Genomic DNA, 18,228 nt, shown 5'->3' on the forward strand with positions numbered 1-18,228 from the left:
GAACCTTGGTGAGGCCACGGCTGGAGTACTGTGTGCAGTTCTGGTCGCCATGTTATAGGAAGGATGTAATTGCACTGGAGGGGGTGCAGAGGAGATTCACCAGGATGTTGCCTGGGATGAAACATTTAAGTTATGAAGAGAGGTTGGATAGACTTGGGTTGTTTTCGTTGGAGCAGAGAAAACTGAGGGGGTGAAATGATCGAGGTGTACAAGATTGAGGGGCATGGACAGGGTGGATCGGGAGCCGCTGTTCCCCTTAGTTGAAGGGTCAGTCACGAGGGGACATAGCTCAAGGTGAGGGGCAGGAGGTTTAGGGGGGATGTGAAGAAAAACTTTTTTACCCAGTGGGTGGTGACGGTCTGGAATGTGCTGCCTGGGAGGGTGGTGGAGGCGGGTTGCCTCATTCTTTAAAAAGTATCTGGATGAGCACTTGGCACATCATAACATTCAAGGCTATGGGCCAAGTGCTGGTAAATGGGATTAGGTAGGTAGGTAGGTAGGTCAGGTGTTTCTCACGTGTCGGTGCAGACTCGATGGGTCGAAGGGCCTCTTCTGCACTCTGTGATTCTGAGACATTCCATGGCATTACCATCGCTGAACCCACCAATATCAACATTCTGGGGGTTACCATTGACCAGAAACTGAACTGGACTAACTATATAAATTCTGTGGCTGCAAGAACAGGTCAGAGGCCTAGGAATCCTGCAGTGAGCAACTCACCTCCTGACTCTCCAGAGCCTGTCCACCATCTACAAAGCACAAGTCAGGAGTGTGCTGGAATACTCTCCCCTTGCCTGAATGAATGCAGCTCCAACAACAGTCAAGAAGCTTGACAACATCCAGGACAAAGCAGCTCATTTGATTGGCACCCCATCCACAAACATTTGCTCCCTTCACCACTGACGCACAGTGGCAGCAGTGTGTATCATCTATAAGATGCACTGCAGGAACTCACCAAGCCTCCTTCGACAGCACCTTCCAAACACGCAACCACTACTATCTAGAAGAACAAGGGTAGCAGACAGATGGGAACACCATCTGGAAGCTCCCCTCCAGGCCAATCACCATCCTAACTTAGAAATGTATTACTGTTACTTCACTGTCGCTGGGTGAACTCCACCCCCCTCCCCCAAACTTGGAAATGTATTGCTGTTCCTTCACTGTCGCTGGGTGAACTTCAACCGCCCCCCCCAGCACTGTGGGTCTACCTACACCACATGGACTGTAGCGGTTCAAGAAGGCAACTCACTACCACCTCAAGGGCAATTAGGCATGGGCAATAAATGCTGCCTTAGCCAGTGGCACCCACATCCCATGAACAAATAAAGAGAGATGGGCCATATGGGAGAAAATGGAAAAAGGGGGTTCTGCTCAAAGCACTCCTCCCTTGCTCCTGTCACTCAGAGCTGCTTCATATCCCAGTGGCCAAGTCTGCACCTACACAGGTGCAGGTGGGGGTTCTTTGACAGGGCCCTCATGGGCTCCAACACACAAGAGGACATCAGCCATGAGCATCTCTGCTGTTAAAGCAGGGAACAAACAACCTACCTGTTGCACTGCTGAAGCCATGGGTGTTATCACCATGACGTAATTGGAAAAGGAAGAAAATGATATTGTAGTTTCACAAGGGAAATCACTTGGGTGTTTAAAGGTTTGTTAAATTGTCAGTTTTATTGTCTGTGTTAATGCACCACCAAGTTTGTCAGAGCTCCATTGCCTGATCATCCCTCTTTATTTTCTGTCACCTGCTAAGTGGCTTTCGGCCTTGTAGAAAATAGTATGATGAGTAGAAGACAAGCACTGGGTGTCAGTGAGAGGGATGGATTGATGATTGAGACAGCATTATGCTGGGGGCTGGAGTGGATAGAGTGGTTCAGCTTTGGAGTGCCAAATGACTGAACTGCTTCAGATTAGGTGAAGCATGCTCGACTATGTCCACTTAGTGCATCCCTGGCAGTTTAGTTTGCAGCTGCACGTACCCTGGCCATATTAGTCTCTTCTGAAGATGCAGAATGGTTGTCATCTTCCCCCTCCTGCAGCTCCAGTCCCCTCTGCTGTGCTATGGTATGCATGGTGCAGCAGACCAGTATCGTTCTGGAAACCCTTGCTGGTGCATACTGAAGGGTGACCCCAGATCCATCCAGGGACCTGAATCGCATCTTCAGCATCTCAATTACTTGCTCAATGACCACTGCTATGTTCATGTGGCCTCTGTTGGACTTTTGCTATGCGTTAATGCTAGGGCCTCCCACAGGGGTCAGATGCTTAGAAAGTAGCTCTTCCCTGCAAGGAGCCACCTGCTGACTCTGTTTGGCGGTACATATATAGAGTCATTACTGCACAGAAGAGGGTTATTTGGCCTGTTGAGTCCATGCCAGCAATTTGTAGAGTGAGCAGTCAGTTCAATCCCTTGCTGTATCCTGGTGACCCTGCAAGTTTATTTCGCTCAAGTGTCCATCCAATTTTCTTGTGAAATCATTCATTATCCCTGCTTCCACTACTATCTTAAGCAGGTCATTATGTTGTTGTTCTATACATTCTCCCCACCCCTTGCATCTGTTGCCCAAAACCGTAAATCTATGTCCCCTAGTCCTGGTACCATCAGCTAATGGGAGCAGCTTTTCTTTGCCTACCTTATCTAAACCTGTCATAACCTTGTAAGTCTGTACACCTCTATCACATCTCATCTTAACCTACTTTGCTCCAAGGAGAACAACCCAAATTTCTCCAACCTAACCTTGTGGCTAAAGTTACTCATTCTGGAGCAATTTTGGTAATAAAAACAAAGTGCTGAAAAAACTCAACAGGTCTGGCAGCATCTGTGGAGAGCAAAACAGAGTTAATGTTTCAAGTCCAATATGACTCTTTTCTTTAGAACTCCTTTCTGGTAAATTTCCTCTGCACCCTCTCAAGGACCTGCACATCCTTCGTGAAGTATGGGAACGAGAATTGGATGCAAAAAGCTAGTTGTAACTGAACCAGAGCTCTATACAAGTTCAGCATAATTTCTGTTATTGTACTCAATTGATCTCATGTGCTTTGTGAACTACTCCCTCAATATGTCCTGCCACCTTCATTGCTTGATGCACTTGAGTCCCAGGCCCCTCTGTCTCTGCACAATATTTAGAACTGTGCCTTTTAGTCGGTATTTCCTTGCCCTATCCCTTTTGCCAAAATGCAACTATTAGCTTATCTATGTCCTGTTGCAGTCAGTTGGTATCATCCTCACTGTTTGCCATGCCTCCAAGTTTAGTATCATCACATTTTGAAAGTTTACTCTGTATTCAAATATCCAAGTCATTTTATATCAAAAAAGCAGTGGTCATTTCCAGGCTGAAAAACAACAGTTTACCATGACTAGCTGTTTTCTGCCCTTAAGCCAATATTTTATCCAAGTTGACACTGCACAATCCTATTCCATGAACCTCAATTTTATTGACCAGCTTTTATCTGGTACTTTGTAGAGATTTAAAGAAAGTGTTTGACAGACAACATGAATTGCATTCTCTTCATTAACCGCCTCTGTTACCTCTTCAAAAAAAATGAATTTGACTAGTCAAGCATGATCTTCCATTTACATATCCATGCTAGCTCTCCTTAATTAACTCAACCCTCCCCAAATGCCTGTTGTTTTTTTTGGCCTCTGATTACCGTTTCTAAAACCTTATCACAGATGTTAAACTAACCAGTCTCCCTTTCTTAAATAAGGGTGTCGCATTCGCCACTCTCCAATCCTAGGGAAGATTGGAAGATTATGGCAAGCCCTTCTGCCAACTCCACTCCTATTTCCTTTAGCAAATGGGGGTGTGAGCCATTCAGACCAGGCAACTTATCCACTCGTAAGCATAGTCAGCCTTTCCAGTACACCCTTATGATTTTCACTCATCCATTATCTGTACCATTCCCGCTTCCACCTATGTTTTGTTGGCATCCTCTTCCTTAGGAAATGTCAACACAAAGTACTTGAGACTTTCCCTGTGTCTAAGCATAATTTGCCCTCCTTGTCCCTAAGTGACCCACCTGACTTCTTATTACTCTCTTACAACTGACATGCCAATAAAAGATTTTTGGGTTCCCTTTTGTGTTCACTGTCATTCTATTCTCATATTTTCTTACTTCCAGACTTATTTTCCTCTTCTCTTCCCTTCTCAACCTGTTTTATTCGGCCAGGATCTCTCTTGAAGATTGACCTGACATTGGTCGCAGACCCTCTTTTTTTTAGTTGTTGTTTGTTTCCTCATATTCTCCATCTCCCTTGACATCCAAGGAGCGCTGTTTTAGGTTCCTTTACATTTCTCCCTTATTGGATTGTGCCTAGCCTGTATCTGAAACATCTCCTCTTTAATGATCATCCATTACTCTGTTACAGTTTTTCCTGCCAATCTTGGGTTCCATCTTACCCTGGCTAGATCCACTCTTATCCCATTGAAGTTAGCATTCCGATTTAGAAGTTCTACTTTAGATTGTACCTTCGTCTTCTCCATTACCAATCTATACCTTAAACCACTGATTGTTCTTGCTCGAGTATTGACTGTGCAGAATGGATGATGTATTTAAGTAAGGGTAGTTAGATGTCACTCGAGTGATGATCTGATGTCTCACCAGTAACCTCTGGTTACCCTTGCTCAGGAAACACATTTCGACCCAATCTACAATGTTGACCAGTTGGCAGCAAGAATGTTAGCATGTACCAACCCTATTACAAACACAATAGCCTGACCAATCAACAGTAAGATTCCATCCATACCTCCATCCTCCATCATATATAATGACCACTTTTATTTGTTCCAGTCATTCCTCCAGATGGAAGGCAGAGTATGTTGTCTGAAACGTTGAGGCCTACCAGTTGTTCAAGGAACTCTTAAGGTAACACTGCTCTTTTCAGAGCAAATTTCACATGGTGTAAATGCAAAATCATCTTACTCAGTCTTCCCTCACCATGAAAACATTCAAACAACTTTTGATGCCTTCTTTAATCACCACCTCCCTTTTTCCCTTTCCTATGTTTTCTGAACACTTCAGATTCTTTTAATATTAGGCATCCAATCCTCACCATCTTTAGCCACATTTCCATTATTGCCACTACGTCATATTCTCACATGGCCATTTGTTTGTAGCTCATTAACCTTATTCACCACAACTTGTATGTTTACATACATGCATTGTAAACTTGTCTTTGTACTTCCCATTGTCCCTCTTAGTTTGCTTCTGTCTAACATGGTATACTTCCTTCTATATTACTATCTGATATTACCACTCCTTTATGCACCTTATTCCTGTTGTACTTCTATACGCTGGTGCCCATCCCCTTGCCAATTTAGTTTAAACCCTCCTCAACCAGATTAGTGAATCTCGCCGTGAGTACATTTGTCACAGTCCTATTGAGGTGCAACCCATTCCTTTTGAATAGGTGCCTCCTGTCCCTGAACTGATCCCAATGCCTCAAGAATCTAAAACCCTCCCTCCTGCACTATGTCTCAAGCCATGCATCGATTGTGCTTGTCTTCCTATTTCTATTCTCAATAGCATGTGGCACGGGAATAATCCAGAGATTAATACCTTGAAGGTCCTTTTTTAAACTTGCTCCTGAAAGTGACCGCAAGACCTTAATATTTGCTCTCTCTGTCGTTGGTACCGACGGGTACCACAACTTCTGGCTCACTCCATTCCTCTTGTAGAATATTCTGCACCCTCACCTTGATGTCCTTTACCCTGGCACCAGTGGGACAACACACCATGCAGAATTCAGGATGACGATGTCTGTGGGAGACTTTTGAAAGATCAGCATCATGGAAGCTGCTTGGGTATCTTACACAGCCATGCATGATAATATTTTGGTGATTAATACCAGCTGAACATTAATGGAGTGGATTCCATTTTGATTGATGAGTCATGCTGGGTAATGTATGATCTTAATTGCCATATGGGTGCAATCTGTCCTCTCGGGACCTGTGGGAATGTAGCCAGCACAGCAACTCTGAGGGCTCTCTCATTCTTACTGGACTCAACTGTAGCAGAATGGACATAAATGAAGGCCCAGGCAAATGTGGCATCCATCACGTGGGAAATTCTATAGATGTCACCAGCAAATCCCTGGATGGAGCTGAATGTGAAGAAATTCAGGTTTGCATTTACATTGACAATGCATAGCCACCGGACCATCATGGGAAGAGATCTTCCAGGAGGCTGCAAACATCAGCAATGACTGGACATGACATGAGAGTTTGAACCTCCTGGTGCTCAGTAATGTGTCAAAAGGTCTGCTGGTGCATCCTGAGCTAGGTGATATCGCCTCCTGTTAACTGGAACTGTGTGTCTATCTCTTCTGTCCCGTGGAACAGTGGTTGGCTCAGGAGAAGACGGCTGCTGCTCCAGCTGATGATGTTCCTGTAACTAGTGGTGCTGAGAACTCCACGACGACGCCTTCCTCCAGAGCAAAAAACTTGCATTAACCATTATTCTTGTTTTCTAGTCACTCAGCCAATTTACAACAAGAATTTAAATATATTATTTTAATCAAACAGTTGAATATAGGTGTTGTATTTCTTTTTGCTTTTTTAAAATTACATATTAGAATTATGGAAATACAAATGATTCCTCACATATCTCAACTAATTATCAGTGAAAGATTTGTACCTAATTTGGACCTTTTCTGTGATATGCTGTTTGTCAGATGTTTTTTCACATTATTTCAAGGCTGCTTACTGGATCCATGTGTGCTCAAGCATTCAGGTTACTGTTTTGTTTTTGTTCCAGTTTTTTGACCTGAACTCTAGTGCTTCATTGTCCTCAATGGAGGTAATTGGAGGTGTTGATGTTTTACTGAATCAAGCTGAACATGATGTTTGCAAAGAACTTGAAATTTCAACCACAGTAAGTTTTCACCTAGTGTTGTAGTTTGAAGAATTTTTGTTACATAAATGAAAACTAAGTATCGTTTTTTTTTTCTGAATTCATATTAGAGTAGATTTTCTTTTGTAACATATTTTTGTTTCCAGCTAGAGCATCTCTTTAAATAATTTTGACTAGCATGCTAAGAATTTTTGTGTGGGAATGGAAAGCTTTTTGTACTTGGTGTTGATATCGTCAAGCCTGATTAGGCATAAGTTTAAACTGTTTATATGTGGTTCAAGCAAATTGCTGAATTGAAATTTAAAGTATCTTCCCACCATTGTCGTAACCTGTATCAAACTGTCTTGGCATCTGGTGGTTAGAGAACCAACAGGAGGAAAAAACCCCCTTGACGTTGCCTTAACCAATCCACCTGTTGCAGATGCCATGATAATATTGGTAGGAGTGGCCATTGCCTAGTCTTTGTAGAGATGAAGTTACATCTTCACAGAGGACACCATCCATCATGTTGTGTGGCACTACTGCCACGCTAAATGGGATAGATTCAGGCAGAACTACCAGTTCAAAACTGGACATCCATAAAGTGCTGCGGGCTATTGTCAGCAGTAGAATTATATTCAACTAATAATTGTAACCTCATGGGTCAGTGTACCCCTCACTCTGCCATTATCAACAAGTCTTGGTTCAATGAGGAGTGTAGAAGAGCATGCCAGGGGTAGCACCAGGCAGATGTAAAAATTAAGGTGCCAACCTTTCGAAGCTACATCACACAACTACCTACATGTTGAACAGTAGAAACCGCATGAGATTAACAGACCTAAGCCATCCCGCAACCAACGGATCTGACCAGAGTTCTGCAGACCTCTGCCACATCCAGTCATGAATAGTGGTGGACAATTAAATTACTAACCAGAAGAGGCTCCAAAAACATCTTCATGCTGCATGATGAGGGAGCCCAGCACCTCAATGTGAAGACGAGTTTGAAGTGTTTGTGATCATCATCTGCCAGAAGTGCCAAATGAATGATCCATTTCCACCCCTTTCAAGATTTTCACAATCTTAGATGCCAGTCTTCAGCCAATTTGATTCACTCCAAATGATATCAAGAATGGCTGAAAGCACTGGATACAGCAAAAGCTAGGGATCCTGATAATATCCTACCTGGCACATTGAGGATTACTGCTCCAAACCTAGCTGCGCCACTAGCCAAACTATTCCAATAAGTTTACAATACAGGCATTTATTTGATAATGTGGAAGAATACCCAAATATATCTGTCCACAAAAAGCAGGACATATCTAACCTGACCAATTACTGCCCAATCAGTCTACTCTCAATCACCAGCAAAATGATGAGAGGTGTCATTAACAATGTTATCAAGTGACACTTGCTGAGCAATAACCTGTTCACTGACGCGCAGTTTGGGTTCCACCAGGGCCCCACAGCTCCAGATCTCATTAGAGCCTTGGTTCAAACGTGGACAAAATGGCTGAATTCCAGAGCTGAGTTGACAGTGACTTACCTTTACATCAAGACAGCATTTGAGGGAGTGTAGCATAAAGAAACTTCAGCAAAATTGAAATCAATGAGAATTAGAAGGAAAACTCTCCGCTGGTTGGAGTCATACCTTGCACAAAAAAGATGGTTGTGATGACTGGAGGCCAATCATCTCAGCCCCACTACCTTGCTGCAGGATTTCCTAAGGGTCGTGTCCTAGGTCCAGTCATCTTCAGCTTCATCAGTGAACTTCTCTCCAACATAAGGTCAGAAGTGGGGATGTTTGCTGGTGATTGCAGCGTTCAGCACCATTCACGACTCTGTAGGTACGGAAGCAGTCCGTGCCCAAATGCAGCAAGACCTGTACAATATTCAGATTTGGGCTGATAAATGGCAAGTACCATTCGTGCGACATAAGTGCCAGGGAATGACCATTTCCAAAAACAGGGAACCTAACCACCTCCTCTTGAAGTTCAACAACATTACCATCGCTAAATTTCCTACCATTAACATCCTGCGGGTTACCATTGATCAGAAGCTTAACTGGACCAGTCATATAAATACTGTGGCTACAAGAGGAGATTAGATACTGGGAATTCCCCAGCGAGTAACTTTCCTCCTGACTCCCAAGCATGTTTACCATCTACAAGGCACATCAGGAATGTAATGGAATACTGTCCATTTTCCTGGATGAGTGCAGCTCCAGCAACACCTGGGAAGCTCTGTTGATCACCCTATCCACCACTTTGTACCATGGCAGCAGTGTGTACTATGTACAAGATGTACCCCAGCAAGTTGCCAAGGCTCCTTTGACAGCACCTTCCAAACCCATGGCTTCTGCCACTTAGAAGGACAAGGGCAGCAGACACATGGGAACACCATTGCTTGCAGGTTCGCCACAAGTTGCACGCTATCCTGACTTGGAACTATATCGCCATTCCTTTGTTGCTCGGTCAAAGTCCTGGACCTTCCTTCCTCTTGGCACCGTGGGTGTACCTATACCATCTGCAGTGGTTCAAGAAGGTGGCTCACCACCACCTTCCCAAAGGTAATTAAGGATGAGCAATAAATGCTGGCCTTGCCAGTGTTGCTCATACTTCAAGAATGTATTACTTTTGTGTGTTTTTTTGTGAATTGATAGTTTTCTCCTCTGCAATCTACAATCACTAGGACTTGAATTGAGTTCCTAATCTCGCTTCATTTAGAACCCTTAAGAGGCTTTCGTCTTACCAGTTTGAGTTGAATTGATGCAGAATTCCAGAGGTGAAAGAGCTGCTCCCTAAAGTATTGCAATCCAATTCCTGCTTTAGCGCAACTGTTTAATATTCTTCTGTAACTGTCTACTAAATAATAACTACATTCATTATGTGTATCAACATATATGAATTTTGTTGTTTTTACTGGTTGGGGAAAAGGAGAATTTTTGGTCATGGAATAGTAACCTCATAATGCAACTTACCTCTTTTTAAAGCAAAAAGATGAAGCTGATATGAAGATAATCCATAGTGCTTTTATTAAACTGATGAAGAAGATCAATGAGGAGCAGGACTTCCTTCTGGTTGTACAAAATAAATATGCAGCCAGTGTTCAGGTAAATTTATTGTTGTATACTCGACACCTGACTTCATTTTTTTGTAAATCCATTTTAGTGGTAGTTCCAAACTGGCAATAAATCCATTAGAACTTAATTTACTTTTCTTCCTATATGCTACTTAATACATAAATATGTTTCACTTTGAATGCTTCGTGTTTGTTTATATGGACACCTTGAAAACATGGAGAGGAATTATGTGTTCTTTCTGCATGCTATTAATGTTACTTTTGGTGCACACTCTGCAAATAACAATGGAAATTCATGAATGTTTCTGTTGTGAACTACTGTGTAGGGTATTCTACACTGATGTGCTAATTATGGATTCTTCTTCCTATCTGATCACTGATCAAATTCCAACAGAGCTATAAATTAATTGTACTGGTAGTTTTGTTTTCCTATTGTATAATCTTTCCTTTGCCTAATAAATATTTCAATGTTTATAGTGACAAATGATATTTTTATTTCTTCTCTTGTGTCAGTTTTCAAGGTGCATTCATTATAAAATGTACTGGTTTCATTTTTGATATTTTGGAATTAGTGTCTTCCTATTTTTTTATTTCCCTTTGCCCTCCATCCTTTGTAGTTTAAGGAGCAAGTTGGACAGTGGCTTAATACTTATCCCAATGTTGGAGATCTGTTGTCAATCAAAAGATCAGTGAAGAGTCTTAAAGCTCAATTGAGGTGGAAACTTGTTGAAAAGAACAATCTAGAAGATGTATGTACACATTCTGAGTACTTGTTAAATGGTGAAGCTAGTATATATTTATGTCTGTCACACTTTATAAGGCTCACCTGCAAGAATTCTATGTCCTACTTTCATTTATAAATTAAAAAGCTATTACAGTTGCTATCTGGCCTTAATTTGTCCTGAGAGCCCACAAAGAGAAAGACTTTAATTTATATAGCGTCTTTCACAACCACAGGATGTCCCAAAGTACTTTGGATCCAATGTAAAGTAATACGTTTTTAAAGCGTGGTTACCCTTGTAATGTAGGAAACACAGCAGCCAATTTGCACACAGCAGTGTGATAATGACCGAAATAAATGTTTTTTTTAATGTTGATTGAGACAACTAGCCTCCAATATGCTGCACATGGTATAAAAATGCTTTCAACTGAAATCAGGAATAATGTTGATAAGAAAGAAGTAAGCCTGGTTTCTAACTGACCAGAGTACCTGTTGAGATAAATTTCAGAATGTAGTTGATTTTGAGATCTTTGTGAAGTTGCAGCCTTGTATTACCCACCTGCCAAGTTAGAGTTACAAGTCCATTTGCCGTTTGCATAATAGTCAACCCTCCTGCCTTTTTATAAAACAACACTGCCCATTGATAAAATTTAAATATTTTTGGCATGTTGGGCTTGTATAAAATTTCACTCCTTGCAAACTGTCATTTGAAAAAGATTCTGCACGCCTCGTTTTAAATTGTCATTGTATCAATAGTCAGTGTTACTGATTTTTGATTTGAAGGTCTGAGTTTGGAGCAGTAAGTAATCAGCTGTAAACGTCAAATATTGTTTCCTTGTAAATGGATTCCAGATCTTTCGCTTGAGGCACTGTTGATATACCTGATACAAATTGAATCTGCTTGAATTATGGTGATGGGAAATGCTATGCTGCAGTTTAACGTGATGTCAAGTGATCTTGCGCATTAATTAGAATTTAGTATATAACGAATAAGTTATTTTGCTTTGTATGAATGTTGTGTAACATCTACAAAAATTTCTTATAGTTGGGCAGTTATGATGAAGTAAAGATGCAGGGGATGAAGGAAGAAATACGCAGACTTAGAGATAACATCTATGAAGAGATCTGCTGTGAGCAAAGAGAATATGTAAGGATTTTGAACCAGTGTTTATATGCAGTATTTGAGACTATTTTATTGTTTCTTTATGTTAGGTACTGAATGGCTGTTGTTCACTTCTGTGATGTAGGTTAATGAGACAAATCATTAATGAATAGGGCATAAAAGCAAAGTACTGTGGATGCTGGAAATCTGAAATAAAAACAGAAAATGCTGGTAAAACTCAGCAGGTCTGAGAGCGCCTGTGGAGAGAGAAAGTTAACATTTTGTGTCTGTATGATTCTTCAGAGCTAGAGAGAAGTAGAAATGTGATGAAATTTATACTGTTTAAGGGAGGGTGGAACAGGTGAAGCTGGATAGAAGGTCAGCGATTGGTGGGGACTAAGGAGAGATTGACATTGATGTGGTTGACAGGGTCCCCCTTGTCCTCAACTTTCACCCCACCAGCCTCCGCTTTCAAAGAACTGCCCTTCTATCCAGCTTCACTTGCTCCACTCCGCTTAAACAGTATAAAGAATCATCCTCCGCCATTTCCGCCAACTCCAGTATGATGCCACCACCAAACACATCCTCTCCTCATCCCCCATCCCCCTGTCAGTATTCTGTAGGGACTGTTCCCTCTGGGACACCCTGGTTCATTACCTCTGACATCTCATCCCCTTCCCATGGCACCTTCCAATGCCATCACAAAGGTGCAACACCCTGTCCCTTTACCTCCTCCCTCCTCACCATCCAAACACTCCTTTCAGGAGAAGCAGCGCTTCACTTGCACCTCCTTCAATTTGGTCTACTGCATTTGCTGCTCCCAATGTGGTCTCCTCTACATTGGGGAGACTAAACACAGATTGGGTGACCACTTCGCGGAACAACTTTTGTCTGTCTGCAAGCATAACCCAGACCCTGTCACTTGCCATTTCAACACACCAAACTGCTCTCATGCCCACATGCTCGCTCTTGGTCTGCTGCAATGTTCCAGTGAAGTCCAATGCAAACTGGAAGAACAGCACCTCATCTTCCGATTAGGCACTTGACAGCCTTCCGGGGACTTAACATTGAGTTCAACAACTTCAGACCATGAACTCTCTCCTCATTTCACCTTTTTTAATTCCTTTTTAAAATTTATTTTTATTTTTTATCCACCTATTTTTATTTTTATTCATTTATTCCTTAATTTTAACCCCTTTTTATCCCCTTTTTGATCCCTGCTTGGACCCCACACCTGCCCTTTTGGTCTGCTTCCCCCTGCCCTTTTGGTTCTCATCCAGCCGCCTCGCCTGTCCCCCTTTTTCGCTCGCCCCCTTTTTCTATCCTTCCCCAACCTCTGCCCCTTGCCCCCCATCCCACTCCCAAAAGTGCCATCTGTTACTTGTTCCATGTTGTTCTTTCACAGAATGCTGACTCTTGTTCTGCTATTCACACATTCTGCTTTCTTATCTCTATGCCATATCAGCACCTCTGGCCTTTACCACTACCATTAACACTCCCCTTGTCCTTTTGTTCATGACATCTTTGTCAATCTCTCTTTAGCCCCTATCTATCGCTGCCCTTCTATCCAGCTTCACTTGCTCCACCCCACTTAAACAGTATAAATTTCAGCACATTTCTACTTTCTTTAGCTCTGAAGAAGGGTCATATGGACTTGAAATGTTAACTCTTTCTTTCTCCACAGATGCTTTCAGACCTTGAGTTTTTCCAGCATTTTCTGTTAATGAATTTGGCAAGTTTTGTGGTCAACAAAAGACTAAAATTGCAAATACTGGGAATTTCAAACAAAATCAGAAAATGCTAGCAATGCCCAGCAGGTTGTTCAGCATCTATGGGCAGAGCAGATAAGTCCCATTTGTTCTGATGAAGGATCCATACTTGAAACGTGAACTTGGTTGTTCTCTTCCCAGAGGCTGACCGGCCTGCTGAGTGCCACCTGCATTTTCTGTTTCTGTTCCATCTATTTGTTATACTGTTTACATCATCTTTTATTTTGAATTTAAATAACTAACTTTCAAGAACAAAAACTGGAATAAACTGTCTGGCAATAGCACTGTTTCAGTGTAAGGTAGGAGATGTGGAAATAAAAAGTTTTATTTCACTGTTATGTGAATGTTATTCTTCCTAGTGAATTTGAAGGAATACTTGAAGTGTACAAAATCGTATTTGTGAACGCACAATAGGTCAGGCAGCACTTGGGGGGAAAAAGGAGAAAATAATTAGAATGGATGTAGTAGCACTTATAGGGATGAGGAAGGAAGTGAGCTGGTGATTGAGACAGGGATCCCCAGTTGGTAAACTACCAGTGCAGTAGTCTGCTTCTTTCCACTTGTAATGTGTTCTGCTTTGCTAGTTTTTCATGCTTTGCTCTCCACTTTGCCAACCTGCTTTAATTGGTCACATATTTCCAGTCTCTTGTATACATTTTCAATTTCTGTCATTGTTTCCTTGTTATCACTTCTATCAGTTGACCATCTCCTGTCGCCATCTAGTCACTTTACAAGTCATCATTTTTCTTCTGTATGTTGTTTTCCCCGTCTCTTTCTGTTTCTTTTATATCTTTTTAAAAGCAGTTCATCTGTAATATATTCCAGCTCTGACAAAAGGTTCTACATGAAACTTTAAGCTTTTCTCTTTCTCTATAGATGATGCCTGACCTGAATGTTTTCAGCATTTTCTGCTCTTGTTTCAGATTTCCAGCACGTACTGTATTTTGCTGTTTTTTCCATTAGATTTGTCTTTCAACTAATGTTGGAACCATAATTTTCTGTGAATTTCAAGTGTTGAGTCATGATCTATAATCCTGAAACATAATCTATAATCCTGAACTACAATCTAACTCTGATGCACTTGATCCGATTTATATTGTTGATAGAAGAGTTTTGTAGATTTTAATTAATACAAGTCTGTGAAATCACAAGTTCCATGCATAAAATATTGCAGTTCCAAATCCATCTTGTGTAAAGGGATGATGAGGGGAGAATTGATGCACAGTCGTGTACCTTGGAGCAGAATATTGCAGTGCCGCTGCTTAGTGAGATGCAAGTTCTTTATTGCCACTCTTGGCTTCCTAGTTTCCTTGTTATACAGAGATCCTGAACAGAAGCCAGGCATATTCACTTAAGGAGGCAGAAAAAATTGGAAGTGTAGGGGGTGGTGGTGTGTGTCAGCTTCACCTCTGACTTCTGAGTGGTCCAAATCGCTCCCACTCCCTGGGTTCTAGACCTTGGACTTATTTGGGGGTTGTGACAAAGTGCATCAGACAATTGGTTTTGGCGCAAGAAAAAAAAAACTGGGTTTATTGGAGCCACAAATGAACTTATAATATTAGGATTACACTGAGATTATACAGACCTACAAAGTACACTTAGTTAAGAATGGGGAACACAGCATAACGAGTGAAAATCACGCCACTAATCCTCTTACCCTTGTCCCACCCCCAAAACCTAACTAAATTGAACCAGGAGAGGTCAGGGATCATGCTCACCAACCAGGGTTCCTTGACAGTTTGAAATCCAGCCAGGTAAGCCGGTTGCAGTTTTGGGGTATGCTCTTTGTGTCCTCTAGAGCCTGGCGTCCCCACGTGGTCCTAGTCTGTGGAATCTGCGAAGGTTGTTCAGTTGGGTGGAGGGCGCGGTTGTGGGTAGTCGATCTTCGTGGAGGGCTACGGTTGCGGCCTTGTCTTCGGTTGAGCCTGCTACTCCGTGCCCCTCGCTGTGATGTTGCCTGCGGGCTTGCAAACCTTCAGATCTCCTCCCTCCGCTTGGCTCAGCTACCTCTCCCTACTTAAACTCAGCTTCAACCGCTCCAAAACTGCTCATCCCCAAAAACTACTCAACCTTCGTAACTGGTGACCCAGTTATACTGTTTTTCGAATTTCTTATCTCAGCCCAAATCAAGGTTAGTTCTTTGTTTGATTTTGGTGGGCTTCTTCAGGTGATTGTTGTCTCGTTGTTTTAAATGGGCTCATATGATGTTTATCATTGTCTTTCTGCCCCCGTAACTAGTCTTGAACTGAAAGCCATTGTATATGTGGAGTATTGATAAGTTCACATAATTGCATTGATTGCTGCCTTCCTGCCTTAGTAGTTAGTAGTAGTAGTTAGTAGTGATTATTCAGGCAAGATTTTGATGGGCTTTAGTTTCATGTAAGATAAAATATTTCTCTGGGTTGATTGTTTTAAAGGGAAGAATGCGTATTCTGTCTCCTCTCATTGTCTGGCTTCAGGCAACAATCCACACTGCACTCAACAAGCCCAGGCATGTCCAGTCCCAGGCCTTCATGGGTCTAGCCTCCTGTCTGCAGGGTTCTACACGTAACTCAGCAGTTCGGTCCTCTGCCATAAAAGTCCAAAAGTCATATCCTTGTTGATGATATGAAAAATGTGTTAATTTTGAGAACCCTTCAGCAGTCAGCTGTCTTTTCTGTTTATCCATGGATGTGTGCATCACTGACAAGGTCAGCATTTATTGCCCATCCATAATTACCCTTAAGATACAATTTAGTGGCTTTCTAAACCATTTCACAGAGCAGTTAAGAGTCAACAATATTACTCTGGATCTGAACTCATACGTGGCCAGGCTGGGTAAGAACAGATTTCTTTCCTTTAATATGTTATTGCACCAGGTGTTTTTTTTTTAATATGACAATCTGGTAGCTTTTTCTTCCAGATCTTATTGAATTAACTGAATTTATATTTCGCAGCCTCCACGGTGAGATTCAAACTCACAGGCTGAAATTTAGGGAAGGGGGGCACACTTCCACCCAGAAGGAAAGTTGGTGCCCGCACTGACTGAAGCTCGATAAGACTGTCCTGCAACAATAATACTGCGGGTGGCCTTAAGCTGTTGAGAGTTGGACTTCTGCCCCTCAGTGAAAGGAAGCCTTACTTTCAGGAGCTGCCACCTAATCAGATTGTTCGGCAGTCCCAGCAGCACCAGAGCTCGGGTAGTGGGCACTGCTGGGACTGCAGGCAGGGTCACGGAGAACCAATCAATCTTGGATTAAATTAAATCCTGGGCTTTTAGGGTGGGAAGGAATCAGGGAGCCTGGGACAGTGGGTTTTCAAAGCCAGCTGGGGAGGAATACTGAGGGGGTAACATCTTGGGGGGAAGGGGACCTGAAGTGCACAGGACACTCCCCAAAAGATGGACCACCTCTTTCTTCTTGCCTTTTTTCCACAGTTATTTAAAAGATGGCATTCTGAATCATGCCTGTCTGACCACACCAGCTGTTTTATGGTGAGGGCACTTTATTATTTAGGCCAGGTTTGTTAATGAGCTCAATTACCTGTTAATTATTTATTTTAAAAAGGCGAGCAGGCTATCGATTTTGGCCAACTGTGTTATGGGTACCGGGTTGGGTGGGCAGGAATGCAGTGTGCTAGCCACCTGTCATATTTTAGCTGTCCTCCCACCAAAAACACACCTAGTAGCGAGGGGTGGGGGTGATGGTGGGAGATGATGGTGGCTAAATCCAGTCCACACCTCTGGACCATTCATCTGAGCCTTTGGTTCACTAATCCAGTAGTGTAATCATTATGCCCCCATACCCCACAAAAGCCCTGGACCTTAAGCTCTGAAATTCCCTCCCTAAATCTCTCCTTGCCTCCTTAAGGAGCATCTAAGAGGACATAAAAACTACCTCTTCAGCTAAGCTTTTGGCCATCTGGCCTAATATTCCTCTGTGACTTATTGTCAAATGTGGTTTGATAATTCATCCGTGAAACATCTTGAGATGTTTTACATTATTCAAGGTACTATATAAATGCATGATTATTGTTTTCAACCACTGTCAGAATGGGAATGATGGATAGACCTGGATGTAGTTTTGTCTAGTTGGTGCTTTAGACAAAGTAGGGGACAAATTGGGAGTTTTTCATCAACATAGATCAAGATTCAGGTGAAGCACCCTTTAAAACAAATCAAGTGGCATTACGACTTGAAGTGATTTGGTCACTGTAACTTGCAACAGCCGTAGACCTGTCTCTGCATCTGTGCTAAAAGTTAGTTCACTCCTTGCTCTTATAATCCCTCAACCTGCTTATAGCCAGTGAGTATCCCTAAGATTCTGACCCCAACTCCAAGAGCTGAAAGAATTGAGAAATTTACCTTGGAATTTACATATGGGGGCTTGTAGATGCGAATTGCAAGATTGCATGTGCATCTTTAAGGCATTTAAGGGAAATGTGTCTAAGCTTGCATTAATTTTGCCAAGTCTTCTAGATCAATGCATCTGTTTTTGCTTTTCAGGAAAAACTTGACAATGTAGTTCGGAATTGGTTTCCTGAACTTCCTGTCCTCCATCCTGAAGCAGCAATCAAGACTTACATGGTAATTAGATTGAGTGTGTCTATTTGAAGGCATAATGATGCTTTTTGAGGAAAATATTGCTCCAAATCATTTTTTTAAACTGGAAAATTAATTTCTATGGTACTAATATGCTGCCACTGCATCAAACTTGAGTGTACTTAATATGCTGGGCACAAATTGACTG

The 18,228-nt window shown here is 42.1% G+C and overlaps 1 protein-coding gene across 7 annotated transcripts in view; it reads left to right on the forward strand.

Annotated features, from left to right (window-relative positions):
- LOC121276219 (serine/threonine-protein kinase 31-like) overlaps positions 1–18,228 on the forward strand; it is a 134,499-nt gene that overhangs the window by 89,574 nt on the left and 26,697 nt on the right. For all 7 annotated transcript variants that reach the window (XM_041184391.1, XM_041184392.1, XM_041184393.1 and 4 more), the window contains 5 exons: positions 6,757–6,873; positions 9,821–9,940; positions 10,527–10,658; positions 11,676–11,777; positions 17,985–18,065. In XM_041184391.1, the coding sequence (XP_041040325.1) occupies positions 6,757–6,873; positions 9,821–9,940; positions 10,527–10,658; positions 11,676–11,777; positions 17,985–18,065 (552 nt within the window). The remainder of the gene's footprint in view (positions 1–6,756; positions 6,874–9,820; positions 9,941–10,526; positions 10,659–11,675; positions 11,778–17,984; positions 18,066–18,228) is intronic.

The sequence above is a fragment of the Carcharodon carcharias genome, chromosome 3 (assembly GCF_017639515.1).
Source record: "Carcharodon carcharias isolate sCarCar2 chromosome 3, sCarCar2.pri, whole genome shotgun sequence".
Classification (NCBI taxonomy): Eukaryota; Metazoa; Chordata; class Chondrichthyes; order Lamniformes; family Lamnidae; genus Carcharodon; species Carcharodon carcharias.